The sequence below is a fragment of the Periplaneta americana genome, chromosome 7 (genome assembly GCF_040183065.1).
Source record: "Periplaneta americana isolate PAMFEO1 chromosome 7, P.americana_PAMFEO1_priV1, whole genome shotgun sequence".
Lineage (NCBI taxonomy): Eukaryota > Metazoa > Arthropoda > Insecta > Blattodea > Blattidae > Periplaneta > Periplaneta americana.
In genome coordinates, this window is record NC_091123.1 from 23,968,033 (window position 1) to 23,990,705 (window position 22,673).

At 36.4% G+C, this 22,673-nt stretch overlaps 1 protein-coding gene and 1 long non-coding RNA gene across 18 annotated transcripts in view; one reads left to right on the forward strand and one right to left on the reverse strand.

Moving 5' to 3' along the window:
* sls (sallimus) overlaps positions 1-22,673 on the reverse strand; it is a 959,631-nt gene that overhangs the window by 60,290 nt on the left and 876,668 nt on the right. For 13 of the 17 annotated variants that reach the window (XM_069830434.1, XM_069830438.1, XM_069830435.1 and 10 more), the window contains 4 exons: positions 12,642-22,673; positions 6,942-6,989; positions 5,647-5,769; positions 2,025-2,177 (listed from right to left, as the gene is read on the reverse strand). In XM_069830434.1, the coding sequence (XP_069686535.1) occupies positions 2,025-2,177; positions 5,647-5,769; positions 6,942-6,989; positions 12,642-22,673 (10,356 nt within the window). The remainder of the gene's footprint in view (positions 1-2,024; positions 2,178-5,646; positions 5,770-6,941; positions 6,990-12,641) is intronic. The other 4 variants (XM_069830444.1, XM_069830450.1, XM_069830439.1 and 1 more) reach the window with 3 other exon arrangements.
* Positions 1-22,673, forward strand: part of LOC138702985 (uncharacterized) — a 42,701-nt gene that overhangs the window by 1,408 nt on the left and 18,620 nt on the right. The window contains exons 2-4 of the long non-coding RNA XR_011332931.1: positions 1,534-1,716; positions 3,018-3,171; positions 7,690-7,837. This is a non-coding gene — a long non-coding RNA (uncharacterized lncRNA). The remainder of the gene's footprint in view (positions 1-1,533; positions 1,717-3,017; positions 3,172-7,689; positions 7,838-22,673) is intronic.

The following is a 22,673-nucleotide window of genomic DNA, read 5'->3' on the forward strand; positions in this document are numbered from 1 at the left end:
AAGTGTGCTTAAATGCGACAGCCTCATGTCAGTAGATTTACTGGCATGTAAAAGAACTCCTGCGGGACAAAATTCTGGCACATCCGGCGACGCTGATATTGCAGTTGCGAGCGTCGTTAAATAAAACATAACATTAACATTACACAGGCTGTTGTGCTGATGTTGGTAAGGGTGTAGCGGTTGTATTGGTGATGATAATGCTGCTTGTGATAATTGTGATCATGGCTAGAGTTCCAAACGTCCGTATTTAGCAGGACTTGTCCATATTTTGGAGGTCTGTCCTGTTCGTATTTCGGATTTTTTTAAGATTTGTTAAATGTCCGTATTTTTATGAAAAGTCCGAATCATCTCATTTTCAATAATTAGCCTACATTTCAAAACAAAATTCTGAACTGCGACTAAAACTTTAGTTTTTTTGTTCATATATTTTATTCAGACCCTGAACTCACTTCAACGGTACAACAGTGCTCTCAGTTATTAGCGTCACTGCGCAACATTCTCTTTGAAATACAAGCCACGAATAAACTATGGCAGATCATGCTTTAATCATAAAATCTGTCGATGGGTGCATGAACAGTAGCATGCTCTGTGACACCATCAGTAGGCTATTTATTGAGGTTCAGCCAATTTCAGTTTTTTTTTCGCATCTGAAAATCAGCATCAGTAAAATTGTAAACATGAGAAATTATTCTTCCAAGTCTAGTAAAGGCCACTATTTCAGTCATGTCACCAAATTATATGAGTGAAGTAGTTTTTGTAATTAGGACTACAAATAAAATTTAGTAAAAAAAAAAAAAAGTTGGTATTTTCCATGTATGTTTCTGTGTACTGTACTGTAATTGTATTTTTTTGGTGGGGGGGTGAAACTAGCGTTGAGGTAGTTCCAATGATTTTGGAAGTAGAAATCGTTGAATTTATAAGGTTTTTTTTTTGAAGATGCAGTTGACCGTATATGCAAGACATAACAAAAGCCTAAACTAACCAAACCTAACCTGTTACACATTCGTATATGCAAGGTGTATATGCGCGAAGGCCGAAGGGAACTACAGAGAGATTATTGTACTGCGGGACTCCACTCCTCGGCTCGCTCTGCATTCGCCGGTAGCTTATCAGCATCTGCCTTGCATTTCATACACACTCCATTCCACAGCATAATAACCTCCTGTTACTTCAGCATTACTTTAGTCATTTTTGTTTTAACTGTATTTTAATGATTTTCTTTTATTGTACAGATAATTATTTAATACTATATGCCTACACAAATTAACGAGTAATATAAATTTTGCAGTTTAAATTTGACTTTTGAATCTAAAAAAGTCTTAAGGAATAGGACATTTATAAATGTTTTGTGTCCACTTTTGTACTGCTTATTGAACCAATTTGTCCTGTTTTTCACTCAAGTGTATCTGGGTAATCCTAATCACGGCTGTGTCAATAACAGTGATGATGATAATAATTGTAACAGTGTGGGTGATGATGGTGATTATGATAATAGTGATAATGTGTTATTAAAGGTAGTGGTGATGATTGCAGTGGTGGTGTTGGTGATGATAATAATGAGCCAGATGAGACCGAAGATTCGCCATAGATTGCCTGACATTTGTCTTACTGCTGGGGAAAACCTCGGAAGAAATCCAACCAAGTACCATAATCAGCCCAAGTGGGAATCGAACCAACACCTGAGCATAGCTCCGGATCTGCAAGCAATTTATAAGAGTAAGAGTAGTGGCTATGATGATGGTGATGGACTATTATGGTGGAGTTAGTGGATGAGACTGTGGTGGTATTGATGATATTGATGTACTATTACTTACTCTGTACAGTGCAATATTGTACAAAGCATATAGGCCTATTATAGCCTGTCATTAATTGTATAGTAATTAATTAAAAATTACAATAACACTGAAATACAGGTTTACTGGTTTTTTTCGAGGGAAATAAAGTTGAACTTAATTTCGTAACTAATCATTTACACTGACATAAATTCTGATATCCGAAAATGAGTTGGTGTCATAGCTACTCACTCTCAAACACTGGCAACTTGTCTATCTTTTGGTGCACTTTCTTTTGCACGTAGGCGGTGTAGCTGGGTTCATCTTGAAGCAGTTGTGCTGGGACCAAACCCTTCTCTTCTGTGAGGTGTTTCTTCACGAACCACCAGTCTGAATTGTGTTGCTCTGTTAAGAAATAATAAGTATTTATTATATATATATTTTTTTTTTCAAAATTCAAAATGTGCAGTGATGAAGTGTTTCCCTCATAACTCATAAACTTGTTAAGTTTTTCATGTTCTCTCTCTTTTATTTTATTGCTGAAACTCATGTTTACAATACCATGCTCTTTCAACTACATTCCTTAATAAATAATATTTTTTTTATTATTTTGTGTTAGAAGAAAATACTGATATTTTACTATTTTTTAAAATGAATTTATTTTTTTATCAGACAATCTATCAAAGATAGAGAAGTGATCTTGCATCATATTGTAGATATGACATGCATAGATACACACAAAAAATTTCATCACAGAATGTTGGATAGTTTTTGAGTTATGTGGGAAACGCTTCATCACTGCACAGTGAACTGGGGGGGGGGGGGGAATGTAAATAATTTTTTTAAATAGTAAAAATATTTTTTTCATATAGTAGAAGGACAGTGTTTTACACATACTAATTTTCATTACTCCACAAGATACAGTAACGGAGGAAAAAAATGTTGAATATTTCCAAAATTTCATTGCTGTAAGCTGTATGTACCTAACCTCTTAAAGAAATTAGAAGAAAAATCCTATAATGAAGTGCACACTGTATCATTACATAAATTATTTATGTGGATTTTTATGATCCCTCTTCCTATCATATTTTATTTTAAATTTTATAAGTAAGAAAGGTAATGATATCCCATAAGGCCGTAGAGTGTACAAGGGACATGGAGGTGGAGATTACACGTTTTTATCACCTTGATATGAGGGAGAGGAGGAGGTGATGTGGTCATTACCATGCTCAACCCACCTTTTAGTTCCAGGAAAGGAAAGATAATACTTAATTTGATAGGAGGTTGAATGTATCCTGGAGCCATCCTACTGCAGCTAGGGGTGCGAGCCCAGAACCTTTTGGATCTCAATATGTTGCTGTACCAACTGAGTTATGACAGTTCCTCTTCAATTTCATAGGTAAGTTAAAATTTTAAAATTACATTTAAAGCCACCCACAATCATTCCATTTTTCTTTTAAAGGGGCTGCCAATGCCTATGTCTATCCTGATCTACCTCACCCTACTTAATTACAACTTCATTCATTATTTTATTGTGAGGATCTCACTGATTTTTTCTTTTATCTTGTTTGTTTAATCAACTATCCGAATACAGGTTGGAACCTCATAAGTGACACTAATAAGACATCACTCATGAAGAGACTAAACCAGGACATAATGTAGAGTGGCCAGTTCCTTTCCTTCTCCATTGCATACATCACTGACTAGTAACATATTTCACTAATCATGTACATTAATTTATTGGTTGAATTTGACACCAAATTATGATTAGGGTTCCCATAATTTTATTCTGAATACAAAAACATGGTAATATTTCTTTTCCCAAAAGTTCATTCATAGTTTTCTGCTCGAGGGCAGATCTTTCACTAGAAAACCAAAATTCTCCAATCTTCCATATTTTCTACCTTCCTCTTAATCTCATACAATCCGTATATCTTAATATTGTCTATCATTTGAAATCTTCTTCTGCTCCGAACTTTCTCCCATTTGCCACTCCTTCCAGTGCATCCTCCAGTAGGAAGTTTTCTCTTAGCCAGTGATCAAATAAATTTCTTCTTTTCTTCCAGATCAGTTTCAGCGTAAGTCTTTCTTCACCCACCACTCTTTCCAACACAGTTTCATTTCTTATTCTGCTTGTTCATTTCACACACTCCATTCTTCTCCATATCCACATTTCAAATGCTTCTATTCGTGCCTCTTCACTCTGTCATAATGCCCATGCTTCTGCCACATACAATGCAACACTCCACACGAAGCACTTCAGTAGTCTCTTCCTTATTATTTTTCCAGAGGTCTGCAGAAGATGCTCCTTTTTCTATTAAAAGCTTCCTTGGCCATTGCTATCCTCCTTTAACTTCCTGGCAGCAGTTCATATTACTGCTTACAGTAGGCCTACATCTCAAATACGCAGCACTTTTGAAATCATATAATAATTTTTTGAATATTAGATAGTCCACTGCAAGTGGATAATTATTTTTTCTTACAGGCCTAGTACCGGTGGTTAAAGATGTGTAACACTGTAATCCCATTCTCTGGTTCTAACATATTCGAATCAAATCAAATGGGGGTGGAGCCAGAGTGAGTGAACTTAGTGGCAGTCAGTTTTTTTATCTCGTGGGAAATTTGGATTTCAAAAGTTAATTAAAGGATTGTCATGGAAAAAGGCTTTGTTTTAATCTAGATCAGAGTTTCTCAAACTGGTCCGCGGACCACCTGTGGTCCTCGAGGTCTGCCCTTATGGTCCTTCAAAAAAGAGAGAAGAAAAAATAAAATTCAAACGAATTGCATATTACATTATAGCTGAAAATCTCAGAGATTGGAAATTAGCTTACACATGGCAATCGCTTTCACTTTTTCTCCCAGTACTGACATTTTATGAAATTTATTACTCTATCCGTCTATTGACTTCCCATTCTACTCTCAGCAAGAAAAGAGGGATTTAAAGCACTATGAACGTGGTGTTTCTCGCCATTTTTTCCCTGCACTTCTGGTGCTTCACCTGTAACCCAGCCAGGGACCACCTGAATTCATTACAGAGGACCAAAGTACCGAACCTTTTCATGTATGTATGACTTTAAAACTTTCTTATGTGGTACACGCTAGTAGATGCCTATGTCTCTGTTAAATAGTGCCCATTATACATAATGAAAAACTGGCTTCGATCCGGATCTTTGAAAGAAAGAAACGTGATGATACGCTTCATTTAGGCTCTGCTAATAGTTCAGAAGCTCTGTATGAAAATATTAATATCAATGATTCTAGTGCTATTAAAGAAATATCTAGTCATTCAAATATAGGTCTTGTAAGAATTGACATCTCACTAATGTAAATACCAACATTTATCTTTTTTTATTTAATAAGTTAAAGCTTATCCAAACTCTAATAGCCTTGAATTATTAAAAAAAAAAAAAAATTCTTCTATTAACATTAACTTAATTAGTTAATACTAATATAAAATTAATTGAATTAAATTAAATTAATTAATTAATTAATTATAATTTAAAATACAAGTATGCTGGTATTAAAATATGCTACAAAAATTATAAATTTACTTTCGAAGGGAACAAGAGTAGGCCCTAAGGTGGTCTGCGGAACTGTTCTGACTTAAGAAAGTGGTCCCCACTTCAAAAAAGTTTGAGAAACGTTGATCTAGATATATTAAAATGAGGTGTAAAATTTCACAATCCTATGACTTCATGTTCATTTTCACCAAAATAAGTGCACGCATTTAGCCACGTACCCGGCTACAAAGCCAATAGCCCTGATTAACTTGCAGTCAATTTAACAAATTCTCTTATTCTTTAATTAATCTCTTGATATTCGAAAGAAATATTATTATGATAACTAATTTCAGACCACAGTTTCATATTCTTACCTAGCACATAGACTCGCTCTCCTTCCACCAAGTTAATGGCATCCTCATTTTCTGCCACGTAGGAGGTCACGGAGAAGAACAGGTCACCCTCTTGTAATTCTGTTACGACAGCTTCTCTCAGATCTGTGGTAACATCAAACAATGTTTTGTACATCAGAAACTACAGAATATTATATTTTCATTAGAAAATATGAATAATGCAACACGTAGGAAATATCTAATATAGTTATTGTAAATGTAAATTAAAAAATAAATTGATTTGTTAAATTCACAGGTGCATGAAGTTAATAACTTTGAAAATTTTTAACACTTTGTCAAAAATTCGTAAGAATATACTAATTTTTAATTAATACGAGTCTTAAGTTATGTATTTTTGTTATTTTAAACTCTTTTTTAATGAGGTTACGACATCTAGCGTCGATGTAATTGGTGATAGTGACTGTAAGCATTTGAATAATCATTATAAAAGTTTTAATTTTTGAATAGTGGAAGACAGGAGGATAAAAACTATCATTTCATAAAAGCACACGAGCCCACAGTCTATACTGTTTACAGCAATGCTTTTAATTAGTTTGCATCCTTAATTGAAGACCTGCCTCGAATAAGGGTGTAAGCAACAAATCTATAATGCACGTTTGAGGAGACAAGAAAATAATTTCAGGGGCATATTTGTTAGACCTATATTTACTAGCAGAACTATTTCATTAATCAGGGACATAAGTTTACTTTTTCCACCAAAGTCACATATTTAATTAATTTGATGTCACACCCTTTTTCAAGGGAGGTCTTCAATTATTGTAATTATTTACAAGGATCTATGTGTACCAGTACCATCAAAAAGGGAACAAGCATGAGTGTTTTCTATTTGCTTATTTAATGCTCAGTGAAACGACAATTTCACTTCAGTTTTCAATACTGAAATTTCGTTCCCACCCAGTTTCGTGAATCCACACTCCTGAATAGCTGTTTTCCTAAAGGTAGTTGCTCCTGAATGCCAGTTTCCACAATCGACGTTCCTGAAGGCAAGTTGTCGAAGCCATGCCCCTGAACATCATTCCCGAAAATACTCAACAGAGACATATGTTGACAATGACTGCCTGTTGCCAGGACACAGGCGAGAAAGAGGGAGTCTTTCAATTTATTTGTGTAACACATAATTATAGGACGTAAGGCATACATTTTGTTAGAGTTACTACGCAGGAACAATACATTTAACTTTTTCTTCCTCTTTAAGAACAATTTAACATGATGTAAGTACAGTACTAAAACTTAAATAAAACTTAAATACTCCTTACCTTCTTCGAAGACTTCTGTTTCTTTGGTTATGCTAAGAGATACAGCTTCTGAAAAGTGAATACGTAAAAAGTTAAAATTAGGATTGCTACATTTAAACATGAGATATACTGTAAGAAAAGTAACATGTTATAAACAATAATGACATAGAAATGGCTGAAATGTGATTTTGAACAATAAATACAATTCACAAATAAAAACAAACTTTGTGTCTTATAACAAATTTTTAACGTACATATACATAAATATGTAGTGATATGAATAATTATAAATATTTAACAAATACAAATTTGAAAGATCAATATTTGAAAATACAATTTTTTTACTTAAAATAATATTGTACAAAACTTGGATATTTTAAAGTACAGTATCTAATACATATTGATACATTTCATACTAAAAGTATGTATACACAGCTGAACATTGGCCATTAAGAATATGTAAAATTACCGTAATGTTCATTTCTCAAAACGGGAGAGTACAATGTCATTCACATTGTCTATCAATGCGTTATCATTTAGCATCAATTAAAGTTTGTGTCATAATTTTGACTAATGAAAAGGGAATGATCAAGTAATATAATGCTTTGATTGGAAAGAAAGAAATGTCTAATTTGGTCTAATGCCCATTATTGATTATGATTATTTTTTATTATTGTCTATTATATGTGGAAGAACTGGACAAAATTAATTAATACTGGCATGAGTGATTACAACAAGAATTAACACAGATTATCTCTACAAATTTTAGACTACTGGCTGAAAATGAAATGGAAATAACAAGACTTCTGAAATATTTGGGAGACAACTTTTTGCCTCGCCTAATTACAAGTGAAGGATGATGATGCCAATGATAACAGTCGTGGTTGCTATAGGAGTTATAAGCAACCTTAAAAGAAGTGAGTATAATTTTATAATGCTATTTGTATGGTAAGTTTATATAATTTGATCTTGTGTAACAACTGTACTCTCCCAGTCTAATAAAATTGTCTATTAAGACTATATACAATACATTTATTAGTAAACTGGACTCTATGTAAGTGGTCACCTTTAATTTTGTTTTCACATAAATTAAAATTTTTATATGCTACCGGTATTGATTTACTTATGTTTGAAGACATTTTATAGGTATGCATTTAGATAAAGAAAGAGCTTGAAACTAGGTATTATTTATTAATAAAGAGCATTTATAAACAATTCCTTTGAATTTAATTTTAGTTGATTTCCCAGTGTTGAGTGTTTGATAGATACGAAATTGTTTCTTCTCAACTGATTTTGGCTCACTTGATTTACTTACTTACTTACAAATGGCTTTTAAGGAACCCGAAGGTTCATTGCCGCCCTCACATAAGCCCGCCAGTGGTCCCTATCCTGTGCAAGATTAATCCAGTCTCTATCATCATACCCCACTTCCCTCAAATCCATTTTAATATTATCCTCCCATCTACGTCTCGGCCTCCCTAAAGGTCTTTTTCCCTCCGGTCTCCCAACTAACACTCTATATGCATTTCTGGATTCGCCCATACGTGCTACATGCCCTGCTCATCTCAAACGTCTGGATTTAATGTTCCTAATTATGTCAGGTGAAGAATACAATGCGTGCAGTTCTGTGTTGTGTAACTTTCTCCATTCTCCTGTAACTTCATCCCTCTTAGCCCCAAATATTTTCCTAAGCACCTTATTCTCAAACACCCTGAACCTATATTCCTCTCTCAGAGTGAGAGTCCAAGTTTCACAACCATACAGAACAACCGGTAATATAACTGTTTTATAAATTCTAACTTTCAGATTTTTGGACAGCAGACTGGATGATAAGAGCTTTTCAACGGAATAATAACACGCATTTCCCATATTTATTCTGCGTTAATTTCCTCCCGAGTGTCATTTATATTTGTTACTGTTGCTCCAAGATATTTGAATTTTTCCACCTCTTCGAAGGATAAATCTCCAATTTTTATATTTCCATTTCGTACAATATTCTGGTCACGAGACATAATCATATACTTTGTCTTTTCGGCATTTACTTCCAAACCGATCGCTCTACTTGCTTCAAGTAAAATTTCCGTGTTTTCCCTAATCGTTTGTGTATTTTCTCCTAACATATTCACGTCATCCGCATAGACAAGAAGCTTATGTAACCCGTTCAATTCCAAACCCTGCCTGTTATCCTGAACTTTCCTAATGGCATATTCTAGCGCGAAGTTAAAAAGTAAAGGTGATAGTGCATCTCCCTGCTTTAGCCCGCAGTGAATTGGAAAAGCATCAGATAGAAACTGACCTATACGGACTCTGCTGTATGTTTCACTGAGACACATTTTAATTAATCGAACTAGTTTCTTGGGAATACCAAATTCAATAAGAATATCATATAATACTTCCCTCTTAACCGAGTCATATGCCTTTTTGAAATCTATGAATAACTGATGTATTGTACCCTTATACTCCCATTTTTTCTCACTTGATACCTAATTTAATTAATATGTGAACCTGTTGGTGGATATCATTGCACATTGAAAGCTATGATTCAGTGAGATGTTCTACATTCTTTCCAATCACAGATCACTACCATAACAGTACGTTATTATTATAATGTCTAAACCAGAGAAATAAAGGCCTGAATGTAGAATTACGTATTTATTTACCTGTATTCATGTGTCCAACAGCTTTAATTTCTCGTCTGATTAAGACAAGATTTATTATGCATACAAATTTAAACTCCTCTGCAAGGTCTGAACCCGTGTACCTTAGGTCCAGAATAATTTACAAATTTCCCCAAAGCTGCGACAAACTTTGGGGAGATGGTTCTACTGACAAAGAATAATTTAAAAAGTTAACATAAATAAATGTCCGAAAACCGAAGCATTTCAAAACTACAGCTCTGTTTGAGGGGCTGTTCTTTGGACCTTATGTTTTATCATACAGGCTTACACAATAGACTTATTTCGATTTGTGCATGAATTTCGTGAAGATTAACCATTGAACATAAGGCAGAAAATCTGGTTCATTCATAATTGAGCATTATTATTATCATTTCTATGCATTGTTTTCTGTCACTTTCATCATGTTTTTCTTAGACAAGTTTTAGGCTGTGCTGAGTCTGTTACAAATCGTATACACTTCCCAGACCTTAATCCATTGGATTTAATTACTGTTCTGGAGGCATTTAAAGCATTTCGTTTATTTAGTCTTAGTGACTGATGTGGAAGCTTTACAACAATGCAATGTCAGGACATGTGCAACTAACTGAATGTCTGGGATGTTTGGATCACATGTGATAGTCATATACTGTGCTCAGTCTTTCATTAAAATGGGTTATTTTACGATGCTTTATCAATAGCTTAGGTTATTTAGTGTCTGAATGAGATGAAGGTGATAATGCCGGTGAAATGAGTCCGGGGTCCAACACCGAAAGTTACCCAGCATTTGCTCATATTGGGTTGAGGGAAAACCCCGGTAAAAACCTCAACCAGATAGCTTGCCCCAACCGGGAATCGAACCCGGGCCACCTGGTTTCGCGGCCAGACGCGCTAACCGTTACTCCACAGGTGTGGACATTAAAATGGATGACATGTAAATAGAACATCTGTTCTGAAAATGCTTTATAATGTATAAATATTCATCAAAAGAGTTATAGATTAGAAATGCTCTGGTTTTGAACATTTATTTATATGAACTTTTAAATTATTTTATGTACTGGTACTGGTACTGTATAGAATAATCTGTCAAAGTTTGTCTACGAACTTCGGGGACACTCTGTATATGGACCAGAATTTTGAAACCATTAAACCACTAAGGTCGAAAATCAGAAACCTTTTTGTGGCTAGCTAGTGTTGATATCAGTAATGAAATGCAATATGTTTTCAAACTGTTACAATAAAAATATATATATAAACTCGTTTTTTAAAAACTGAAACAAAATATAAACAAAAATTTAAGGCAGCTACTTACTAAACATTTTAAGTCCAATTTACTTGTATGTTATAGTTTTATAAATGAGCACAAAATTTTATTTTTTGAGAAGATAATATAACATATCATACCATAATGTTTCTGTAATGGCTCACAAAACTTATGAAACGTGATCCAATCAAAATATTGTGCTCATTTACAAATTCCATCATGTTCATACAATCCTCAAACAAAAGAAGCAACAGCATGCCTGCACAACAAAATCTGAACTGAAGCCAGACATTAGTTAGTTTGCTTTTCTAAAACATATACTTACTGCAATGGAAATACCATATAAAACTGATGATGTACAAAGCACAAACACAATTGTGCTGAAGAAATACCCAGTTGAGAAACAATTCTCCTTATCTAAAAATGTAACATATTTCACAATAAAAACATCAATGAATTCACTTATATACAAACAACACACTATTCGCACAAACAATGAGGAAGCAAAAATTTGTATATTGCTTAAGACAAAAGAGTGTGAGCAGCGAAGCAATAATGGTTTGCTTGGTTACCAGTGCTTTCAATTAGATCTTTATGAACTTTGTTAGCGAGACTGTGTCAAATTCCACTTTTTGAAAAGGGAGCAATAATTAAAAGTGAAATTTTCCTAGGATTCTGACTAGCAGAGTTGTATATTTATATGGTTAATTAGAGCTCTGTTTATTTTACTTAGGTACATCTTTTTCATTAAGAGGAAGATTTCTTCCCAATGTCATAAATCTATACGAGCCATTTCTTTAATTCCATTTCAAAGGAATCTACACTAAGGGTTTTATAATATTATGCTCGACCATGCCGAAACGTAGTAATTATACACCTGGTAGCAATCCTTTAATGCATGTCATTAAAGTACACCTACTCATTAAAGTACAGGTGTTTTCAGCCAATGACAACTCAGCTTACAGGTGTTCAGCCAATGACAAGTCAGCTTTGTACCATTATAAAACCGCAAGTATCGATTATTCTCGGATATGCAATCGAAAGAGAATTAGCGAAAATCACGGAGGCTGGAAATCCAATACTGTCGCAGAAGGTTATGTTCTGTTACTATAATAATTAGCGTTAATTGTAAATAATATTCAAATAAATTCAATTTGTCATCTCGTTTTTCAATGTCGAATTCAATAATCAAGGTTATACCAAGTTTAACGGGATTACACAAGGTCAATGACATTATTGTTCCTCGAAAAACATCAATACTTTCGCGTCTGCGCACATCTCACAATTCACGACCTAGAACAAGGTCACTTCCGATCTTGTCAGATACAAATAAAATAATGTATACATCTGAATAATTTCAAGTTAGAAATATGGTCGAGCATAAAAAGTCGTATGAAACTCGCCTATAATGGTAATTAAGAAGCTCATATGAAAATTATGAAACTCGCTTGCGCTCGTTTCATAAACATCCATACTCGCTTCTTAATTACTATCATTATAGGCTCGTTGCATAATGTACTATTATATCATTCTTAAAAAATCCATCTCCATGAGCTGGGTTTGAACCCGCGGACTTCAGACCTCATGACAAACATGGTAACCATTCGACCATTGATGACGCCATTGAGGACGTCTGCAAAGCAATGACAAAGCAGCTAAATGTAGTAAGCAGTGTTACAGCACACTTTGAAGTGGAATAAGCAATAATAAGCAGTGTGTTATGGTTTTGCATTAGTGCAGCAATAGAAGCAGTAATTTCTGTTCACTACAGCTGGGAAGAAAGCAATAATAAGTTTTTTTAACCTTGCTCTATGGTCTTCGATGGCTTTCGTTTGGGCTTCAGCTTGACCTGCATAGACTCCTCCTCGTACAGAGTACCTTCTTGGACATGCTTCTTCTTCAAGCCGATCTGGACTGCCTCCTCTATTTCCTGCACAGAGTATGACGTTTGTTGCACTTCCTGTGATGTCTTGCGTTTCAGCTGTACTTGGAAATTCTCTTGTATGTCTTCAGATATCCTTCGTGGTCCTAGGCGAATAGTTTCTTCCTCTTCCTCTGGTTCCTCCACCTTATAACTATAACTAGGACGTTTTCTAGAACCTGTGAATTCTACCACTTCCACTTCCTCTTCTTCAGGTTCTTCAATGATCTCCACTTCTTCGGGACCTTCTATTTCTTGCGTGATTCTGATTGTTTCTTCACCTGTTTCTTCAGCAAATGTTTTTGGACGTTGTTTTTTAAGACGTACTTTTCCTGACATTGTTATGTCTTCCTCTTCATATGTGTGCAGTTGAATTTTGAATTCTTGCTCTATCTCTTCCTTTGTCTTGGTGACACTGGGTACAATAGTCACAGTTTCTACTTCTGTTACCTCTTCCACTTGTGGGACACGTTTCTTTACTGGCTTCAACTTCCTAAGAGTGATTTCTTCTGTTATCTCCTCTACAGACTCTTTCCTCGAACCCTTCCTTCTAGGTTTAATGGTAAACTCTTCAGCTATGTCCTCTGCAGGTGTTTCCTTCTCTGGCTCTTTCTTTTTTATTGTGATTTCTTCAGCCACTTCTTCTACCACCTCAGGTTTCTTTGGTTTCTTCACTTTCTTAAGAGTGATTTCTTCACTTACTTCCTCCACTTCCTTAGGTTTCTCTGGTTCCTTCTTGATGGTGATTTCTTCAGCTACTTCTTCTACCACTTCGGGTTTCTTTGGCTTTTTCACCTTCTTAAGAGTGATTTCTTCACTTATTTCCTCCACTTCTTTCGGTTTTTCTGGTTCCTTCTTCTTGATAGTGATTTCTTCAGCTACTTCTTCTACCACCTCAGGTTTCTTTGGTTTCTTCACTTTTTTAAGAGTGATTTCTTCACTTACTTCCTCCACTTCTTGTGGTTTCTCTGGCTCCTTCTTGATGGTAATTTCTTCAGCCACTTCTTCTACCACTTCAGGTTTCTTTGGCTTTTTCACCTTCTTAAGAGTGATTTCTTCACTTATTTCCTCCACTTCTTTCGGTTTTTCTGGTTCTTTCTTCTTGATAGTGATTTCTTCCGCCACTTCCTCTACCACTTCAGGTTTCTTTGGTTTCTTCACTTTTTTAAGAGTGATTTCTTCACTTACTTCCTCCACTTCTTGTGGTTTCTCTGGCTCCTTCTTGATGGTAATTTCTTCAGACACTTCTTCCACCACCTCAGGTTTCTTTGGCTTCTTCACTTTCTTAAGAGTTATTTCCTCCTTCACTTCCTCCACTTCTTGTGGAACTGGCTCCTTTTTCTTGATGGTGATTTCTTCAGACACTTCTTCCACCACCTCAGGTTTCTTTGGCTTCTTCACTTTCTTAAGAGTTATTTCCTCCTTCACTTCCTCCACTTCTTGTGGAACTGGCTCCTTTTTCTTGATGGTGATTTCTTCAGACACTTCTTCCACCACCTCAGGTTTCTTTGGCTTCTTCACTTTCTTAAGAGTTATTTCCTCCTTCACTTCCTCCACTTCTTGTGGCTTCTCTGGTTCCTTCTTGATGGTGATTTCCTCAGCCACTTCTTCTACCACCTCTGGTTTTTTTGGCTTCTTCACTTTCTTAAGAGTTACTTCTTCACTTACTTCCTCAATTTCTTGTGGTTTCTCTGGCTCTTTCTTTTTAATGGTAATTTCTTCAGCCACATCTTCCACCACTTCAGGTTTCTTTGGCTTCTTCACTTTTTTAAGAGTTACTTCTTCACGAATTTCTTCTTTCGGTTTTTCTGGTTCTATTTTTCTTATCGTTATCTCCTCTGCTACTTCCTCAGTCACTGGTTCTTTTGGCTTCAGTTTCGTAATTACAATTTCTTCGCTAACTTCTTCTTTTGGTTCTGGTTTTACTTTCTTCAGCGTTATTTCTTCAACGATTTCTTCTTCAACAGGCTTCTTTGGTTTAATTAATTTAATTTCTTCTACAGTTTCTTCCTCTGTTGGCAATTTTGGAGCAGGTTTCTTAAGTTTTATTTCCTCTGTTATTTCAGGTACGTCTTCATGTTTGAAAAATACAGGTTTTATCTCTTCCTCTTCTTCAGGTTTCTTTTTTGGTTTCGGTTTTACGATTTTAACAACTTTCTCCTCTGGTTCTTCTTGCGGTTTTTCTTTAGTGAATGGTTTTAATTTTATTTCCTCTGGAATCTCCTTTTCTGGTTCTCCCATTTTCTTTCTAAGCGATATATCGTCTTCTGGCTCTGGAACTGGTTTCTTGGGCACACCCTTTTTCAAAGGAATCTGAATGACTTCAGGTTCTGGCTTAGTTTCTTTTGGCTTTGGTATTACAACCTTCTCAGGTTGTGGTACTTCTTCTTCTGGCACTTCTTGTTCCACTTGTGGAGGTTGTATCTCTTCAGGTTCATCTCTGTATGGCTTTGGTTTCTTAAGTGGTTTCAACTCTAGTGGCACCTCTTGTGAAAGCTCACGTGTCTTAATTTCTTGCGGCTCAATTTTCTTTGGTTTAATTGTAACAATTTCTTCAGCCTCTTGTGGTTTCTGTGGAATTTTCTTCAAAGTGACTTGTTCTGCTTCTTCCTCGACTTTCGGTATTTTACCTTTACCCATCACCAATTTACGTTCTTCAATTTCCTCTGGTTCAGGTTTCTTTGGCAATCTTTCCCATGATGGTTTTTCTTCTTCCTCCTCTTCACTAACAGCCTTCTCTGGCTCTTCAATCTCAAATGCAGGTTCTTCCAGTTCAACTTCTTCTTTTTCTGATAATTTAACTTTCCTTATCTTCCTTTTTTGTAATTTCAAAGCTTCTTGTGTATTGCGTGAGAGAATTCCACGATCTGATTTCACATTAAGAACTGTAACGATTGGTTTGATTTCTTCAGGAGGATATTCAACAACTTTCAAATTGCTCTTCAGTAACACTTTTGGAAGTTCAGTTGCCTGTATCTCTCTTTTCTGAATTGAAGCCTTCCTTAGTTTTACCTGTGCAAACAGTGGCACTTCCTCTTTTACATCGACTACTTTTATTTTTGTAGGTTTGATTTCTTTCCTTTCAATTTTCATTAATTGTGGTTTCATTTTCTCAAGAACTGGCTTTTTCTCCTTTGGCTTCTCTTCTACAGGTTTCTTCTCTATTGGCTTCTCTTCCTCGGATTTCTTTATGGGCTTCTCTTCTTCTTCTTCCTCAGAAAAGACAGGCTGGGGTTCTTCAACAACCTCTGCTTCAGTCGGACGTTCTTCTTTAACGACTTTCTTCTTTTTCTTCGAAGGTTTCTTTATTGGAGCTTTAACATCAACTTCTGTTACACTTACAGGTTCTTCTTGTTCTTCCAAAAGTTTAGCCTCTTTGGGCGCACGTTCTTCTGGTTTAATTTCAGCTGTTGTAACTTCAGGAGTAACTTCGGTAATTTCAACAGCTTCTGCCTCAGTGACTGCATCTCTTGCCTTTTCTGGTTTGGGTTTAATTACTGGGACGATGTCCTCAACAGACTCTTCTTGTGTAATTAATTCTGAAGGTTTTGGCTTTTCAACCTCCTTCTTTTTCTTCTTTGATGGTCTTCTCACAGGAACTTTAACATCTGTTTCTGACACTGTCACCTCTTCTGCAGTTTCCTCAATGGGTACGGCTTCAACTGGAACTGTGATCTCAGGTTTCTTTAATTCTTCTGTGTGTGTTTCTGCTGTAACCTGAATGGTTTCTCTAACCTCGTGAGGTAAGAGAGTCTGTTCTGCTGTTACAGGAGCAGGTTTTTCTATCTTTCCAAGTTCTTCTGTAACTATTTCTGTTGTAACTTCAGCAGTTTCCGTCCCTTCGTGGAGTATGACAGTTTGCTCTGCTTTACCAACACGTGGTTTATCGGCTTTCTTGAGTTCTGTAGTAGTAACACCTTCAGTGATCTGTATGGTTTCCCTTCCTTCGTGTACAATGAAGGATTCTTCGGCCTTTTCACTAACTGGTAATTTTTCTGGAACAAAATCTTCTGCAATTTCTTCAGTTCTTTCTTCAGTTGCAGTCTTCGGTTTCTCTGGAACTACCTTCTTTTTCTTCGGTATCTTAGGAACTTCCTTCACTTCCACTTCTTCTTTCTTAGGAGTCTCTAGCTCTGGAATGTCCTCTTTCTTTATCTGCAGCTTAGGTACCTCTTCTTCCACGAAGGATTCTTCTTGTACAATTGCCTCTGCAGTCTCTACAATAACTGACTGCTTTTCCTGAGGAATAGTGGGTCTTACCTGCTCCTTTGTAGGCGTAGTTGATTCTGGTATCTCACCTGGAAATAGGTCAGTTTCAACTTGAGTAATTGTTAGGTGTTGTTTTGTTTCTGGTATGGTAATTGTAGCCTGTTCTTGTGTGGTTGTGAATTTGTCGATTTCTCCCTCCTTTGTGTCTGTAGTGACTTCTGTAATTGTGGTTGCAAACTGTCGTTTCTGGACGACTTTCTGCACTTGTGTTGTGACCTGGTGTGTTTCTTCAGGTGACGTAACTGTAGCAATCTGTTCCGTGGTGACTTCTTGTATTTGTAATGGTTCTTGTGTGGATAGTATCCTTTGGGCTGTTTCTGATTGTGGTTTTTTCTGTGGAATGATTTCCTCACCTGGTGCTTGTGCCAACTGTACCTCTGTGATGGACACAGGCTCCACTGTACTGAGTGTCGAAATGGTGACCGCACTCTCGCCAAGTGTCTCCGGTGTTACAAACTCTGAAGGTGTCTCTACAGTTTTAACTTGGCTGACTGTGACAGAATCCTGTTCAGGAAGGAATTGTGTTGCTGATTCTGTGTGTGGTTTTTCCTGTGGAATTAATACCCCTTCTTTGTGTTCTGTGTCAACTAATATAACAGAGAGTGTTTTTTGGGGAATAATAGAAGGTGATATGTTTTCTGAGGTGGTGATAGGTTGGTCAAGCATTGTGTGAGTTTCAAAGGTTTCAATATGTTTTACAGTTACTGAAACATTTTCAGGATATACTGGTTTAGCATGTGTATCCTTAGGTGTCTCTTCTGGTAGATAGGCCTCACCTGTTTGCTGTGGCTGGACTTCAAAGAATGTTACTGTCTCCTGGGAAGTCACTGTTGTCTTCGCTCGCTCGTGTGCTGGTTTCTGTTGGTCAGGCAGTTCCTGTACGATCTCACCAAGACGTGTTTCCTGACGTGAAGCTACCTGTCGTTCACCTATACTAACAGTTACCTCCTCGGCAGTGGGAGCTTTAACTGGTGTTATTTCTTCTGTAACATCAGACACTGATATATCTGTCACTGAAACAGAATCCTTAAGAATAACACTAACACTGAGCGACTCCTCCTCCAATTCAGAAACATGAAATTCCTTTGCTCTTTGTTCAGGTGACACCTGATCAATAACCAAAGCTTCTCTTGGTGTTATAGTTGGTTTAGCTTCTTCAGTTGAGGGCTTCTCAATTTCTAATGTTTCAATCTTCTCCACTGGTACTTCTTCTGAAGTTGAAGGTTTAAGTGCCTTTCGTGTCTTTCTTTTCTTCTCTACTACCTTCTGTTCTTGGATAACTTCAATTTCTTGCTGTGCTTCAAGGGCTTCTTTCTCAGAAACCGGAGCTTTATCAGTTACGGTTTTCTGTTCAGTAACTGTGGCCAATAATGACTGTTCAACAATAACTTGGGCAGTGTCTTCAGATGGGAAAGGAACTTGGGATAGTGGTTCAACCTTTTCTACAGTTTGAATAACAGAGGTAGAAATTTCTTCTTGAGGTAAGATATCTTGCACAACCTGACCTTCTTCAGGTTTCTCATCATGTCTTTCTGTTTCCTTCCATTTTGTAACAACTTCTGATGTTTCTACAACTATACGCTCTTTCGTTTCCACTTTTGCTTTTGCCTTTATTGACCTATCTTTTTCTTCAAATGGAATATCTTTATCTTCAGCTGTAATTTCTTCTATAGTGACTGCAGATTGTAGACTTAATTCCGGTTTTGCTTGTTTTATCTTTTCAGGCTTTTTAGAAATGTCTTCAATAGTTTCCAGAGGAACATTTTCCTCAACTTCCATGGTTTCTGATTTCTCATATCGTGGCTTGGCCTCTGAAGTTTTATAGTCCAATGGAATTAATTCGTCTGTTACCTCAACGACTTCTTCTGGTACAGATTCTTCTTCGCCTTCTTTTTGTAACTGAATACGTTCTACTATTGTTACTTTCTTCTTTCCTTTCTTTACAACCTTCTTTTGAACTTCAGCTTCCTTTACCTGTAACTCAACGATCATTTCTGATTGTTTTTTCTCTTCTTCTACTTTCTGTTCTTCTATTATTAATGTAACTTCTTCCTTTTCTTTGGGTTTAAATTCAATAGTTATTTCTTCTTCAATATCAGGCTTTAACTCAACTGTTGTTTTAGTAACCTCTACTTCTTCTTCATCTTCTGGCTGTGGTGTTATTTCTTCAACTGGTTTTTTGTCATCTTCTTGAGGGACTTCTGGTTTTATATCCTTAACTTTCTTCTTCGGCCGTTTTTTCTTCTTTTCTTCATCAGTGAGAATAGGAGCAACTATTTCCTCACTGTCATCCTCTTTTCTCTTAAATTCCGGTTTTCCAATTTCAAGTTCCTTTTTGTCCTTCTCTTCTGGGGACTTTTCTTTAGTAAACGGTTTTAAAGTAATATCTTCCGGCTTTTCCTTCTCAGGTTCACCCATCTTCTTTCTCAAAGTGATGTCTTTCTCTTCATCTGGTTGTGGTTGTTTAGGTTCACCCTTTTCAAGTGGTATCTGGACCACTTCGGGTTCTTTTTTAGGTTTCTTTGCTTTTGGCCGCTTTGTCTTGTCTTCTTCAGGCTTTGATTCTTCTGGCTTCTTAGGTTCCTCAATTTCGGGTTGAGGAATTTCTGGCTCTTCTTTCTCAAAATCAATGTCTTCTATAGGCCTTAGTTTTACTGGAACTTCTTCCTTTTCCTTCTTGGGTTTTTCTTCCTCGGGTGCAGGTTTCCGTGGTTTAGGTTTTGTTTCTTCTTCTGGTACTTTCGGTTTTTCTGGTATTTTCTTCAGTTTTATCTTTTCTTCGGGTTGTTCAACCTCAGGCACTTTTCCTTTACCAATAACCAATTTTTGTGGTTCTTTTTCTTCAGTTTCAGGTTTTTTAGGTAATTTCTCCCATGAAGTTTTTATTTCTTCTTCCTCGGGTTGTGGCTTTTCTGTCTCTTCCAATTCAAACTGAGATTCTTCCAACTCTGTTTCCTCCTTACCTTGTAGTTTAACTTTTCTAATTTTCTTTTTCTGCAACTTCAAAGCTTCTTGAGTATTTCGGGACAATATACCGTGATCTGGTTTAACGTTCAGTACAGTAATAATGGGTTTTAGCTCTTCTGGGGGATAATGTATATGTTTTATACGACTTTTCAGTAGAACTTTTGGAAGTTCAACACTTTTAATTTCTTTCTTCTCAATTATTTTAGGCTTCTTCAATTTTATTTGTGCAAACAGTGGCAATTCTTCTACGTTAGTAACATCAACCACTTTCACTTTAGTGGGCTTTATTTCTTTGCGCTCAATTTTCATTAGCTGTGGTTTTTCTTTTACTAATGTCGGTTTTTTATCTTTAGGCTTCTCTGGAACTTCTTTCTCTTTTGGTTTTGTTGGTTCATAACTTTCAACAATTTCCTCCGGTTGTTCAGCTGGAAGTTTTTCTGTGTCTTCTCTTGTTTTCACTTTCCTCTTCTTCTTCACTATTTTAACACCTCTCTTATCAATCTCTTCTTTAACTTCGGTGTCTTCAATTTCCTTTTCCTCTTCTATCTCTTCTGTAACTTCCTCTTGCAAAGGAACTTCCTTTTCTTCCAGAGGTACCACCGTTTTCTCATCTACTGTTTTCTTTTTAGGTTTCTTTTTCTTGTCTGGTTTTACTTCCTCGATTGGTTTGGGCCTACTTTCTTCTGTAGTTTCCAGTGCTTCTATTGATTCTTTTGGCAGTAACTCGGAAACTTTTTCAGTAACTACATGTTCTGCTTCTAATGTTTCTTCACCCAATTCTTTTGCTTCTTCAGGTGATTTCTTAGGTTTCTTTACTTTATGTTTAATCTTCTGTTCTGTCACTGCTTGTTCATCTTCCTTGACTACTTCTCTCAATTCCTCAATTTCAGTAACAGTTTTCTTTTTTGGTTTCTTCATTCTAACTTCCGTAGATATTTCTTCGACTTTTTTAAATTCTTCTTCTTCAACGATTTTTACTTTTTCATGCTGTGGTTTCATTTCTATTTCATCCACTGTTTCCTCTTCAGTTATTACGTCTTCCTCTTTTGGTACTTCTTCAACCAGCGTCGGATGTTTAGTTTCTTCAGTAAGTACAACAGCTTCACTAATTTCTTCTTCAGTTACCAACTCCTTTTGCTTTTTTGTTTTCTTTTTTCGACGTTTCTCGGGAGCTTCTTCTGATGTTTGAATTTCAGGCATTTCTTCAATTATGACAGTCTTCTCTTCTTTTTCTTCTTCAACGACTGGTTTCTCTGTGTCCTCTATTGCTTTTGGTTTTGTGTCTTCAGAAGTAATTTTAGAAAATGTTACCTCTGGTTTCTTTCCATCTTCTTCCACAACTGTTACCACTGTTTCTTCTTCCTTACTTCCTTTTCTTCTGATCACCTTCTTCACGACCTTTTTCTTTCTTGTTTCTTTAATAACTCCAGGTACCTCCTCAGTGACTACCACTTCTTCAGGCATTTCTTCCACTATAACAGGCGCCACTTCTTCAGGTTTATCTGTGTCAAATTCTTCAACGATCTCAGGCTTCTTTCCATCTTCTTCTACTACTGTGACTACAGTTTCTTCTTCCTTACCCCCTTTCCTCCTGATCACTTTTTTCACAATCTTCTTTTTCCTTGTTTCTTTAATAACTCCAGGTATCTCCTCAGTGACTACCACTTCTTCAGGCATTTCTTCCACTATAACAGGTGCCACTTCTTCAGGTTTATCTGTGTCAAATTCTTCAGTGATCTCAGGCTTCTTTCCATCTTCTTCTACCACTGTGACTACAGTTTCTTCTTCCTTACCTCCTTTCCTCCTGATCACTTTTTTCACAATCTTCTTTCTCCTTGTTTCTGTGACAACTTCAGGTGTCTCATCAGTGACTACTACTTCTTCAGGCATTTCTTCCACTATAACAGGCGCCACTCCTTCAGGTTTATCTGTATCAAATTCCTCAAGAATCTCTGGTTTCTTTCCACCTTCTTCTATAACTGTGATTACAGTCTCTTCTTCCTTACCTCCTTTCCTCCTGATCACTTTTTTTACAATCTTCTTTTTCCTTGTTTCTGTGACTTCAGGTGTCTCGTCAATGACTACTACTTCTTCAGGCATTTCTTCCACTATAACAGGCGCCACTTCTTCAGGTTTATCTGTATCAAATTCCTCAAGAATCTCCGGTTTCTTTCCACCTTCTTCTACAACTGTGATTACAGTTTCTTCTTCCTTACCTCCTTTTTTCCTGATTACTTTCTTTACAATCTTCTTCTTTCTTGTTTCTGTGACAACTTCAGGTGTCTCTTCAGTAAATACTACTTCTTCAGGCACTTCCTCCACTAAAACAGGTGTCACTTCTTCAGGTTTATCTGTCTCTCCTTCCTCAACAAGTTCTTCAATGTACACTCCACCTTCTTCTCCTTCATCAGCTTGGATCAAAGTTTTCTTTCCACCCTTAACTGTCTTCCTGATGGTTCGTTTTATGACCTTCGTACCGGAAGCAGTTTTTACAGTCTGGAACTGCGTTGCGACGTCTTCTACCACTTCCGAAGCTGTAGTCTGCTGAATTACGTCTGTTACATACTCACCTTCCCTGATGTGAGCTGTAGTTTCACTTACTAAGACTGCTGGCACCTGCTCGAACGACTGTGTGGCAGTTGTGTGAGTAGTCTGTGGGGCCATCTCGGCCAGGATCT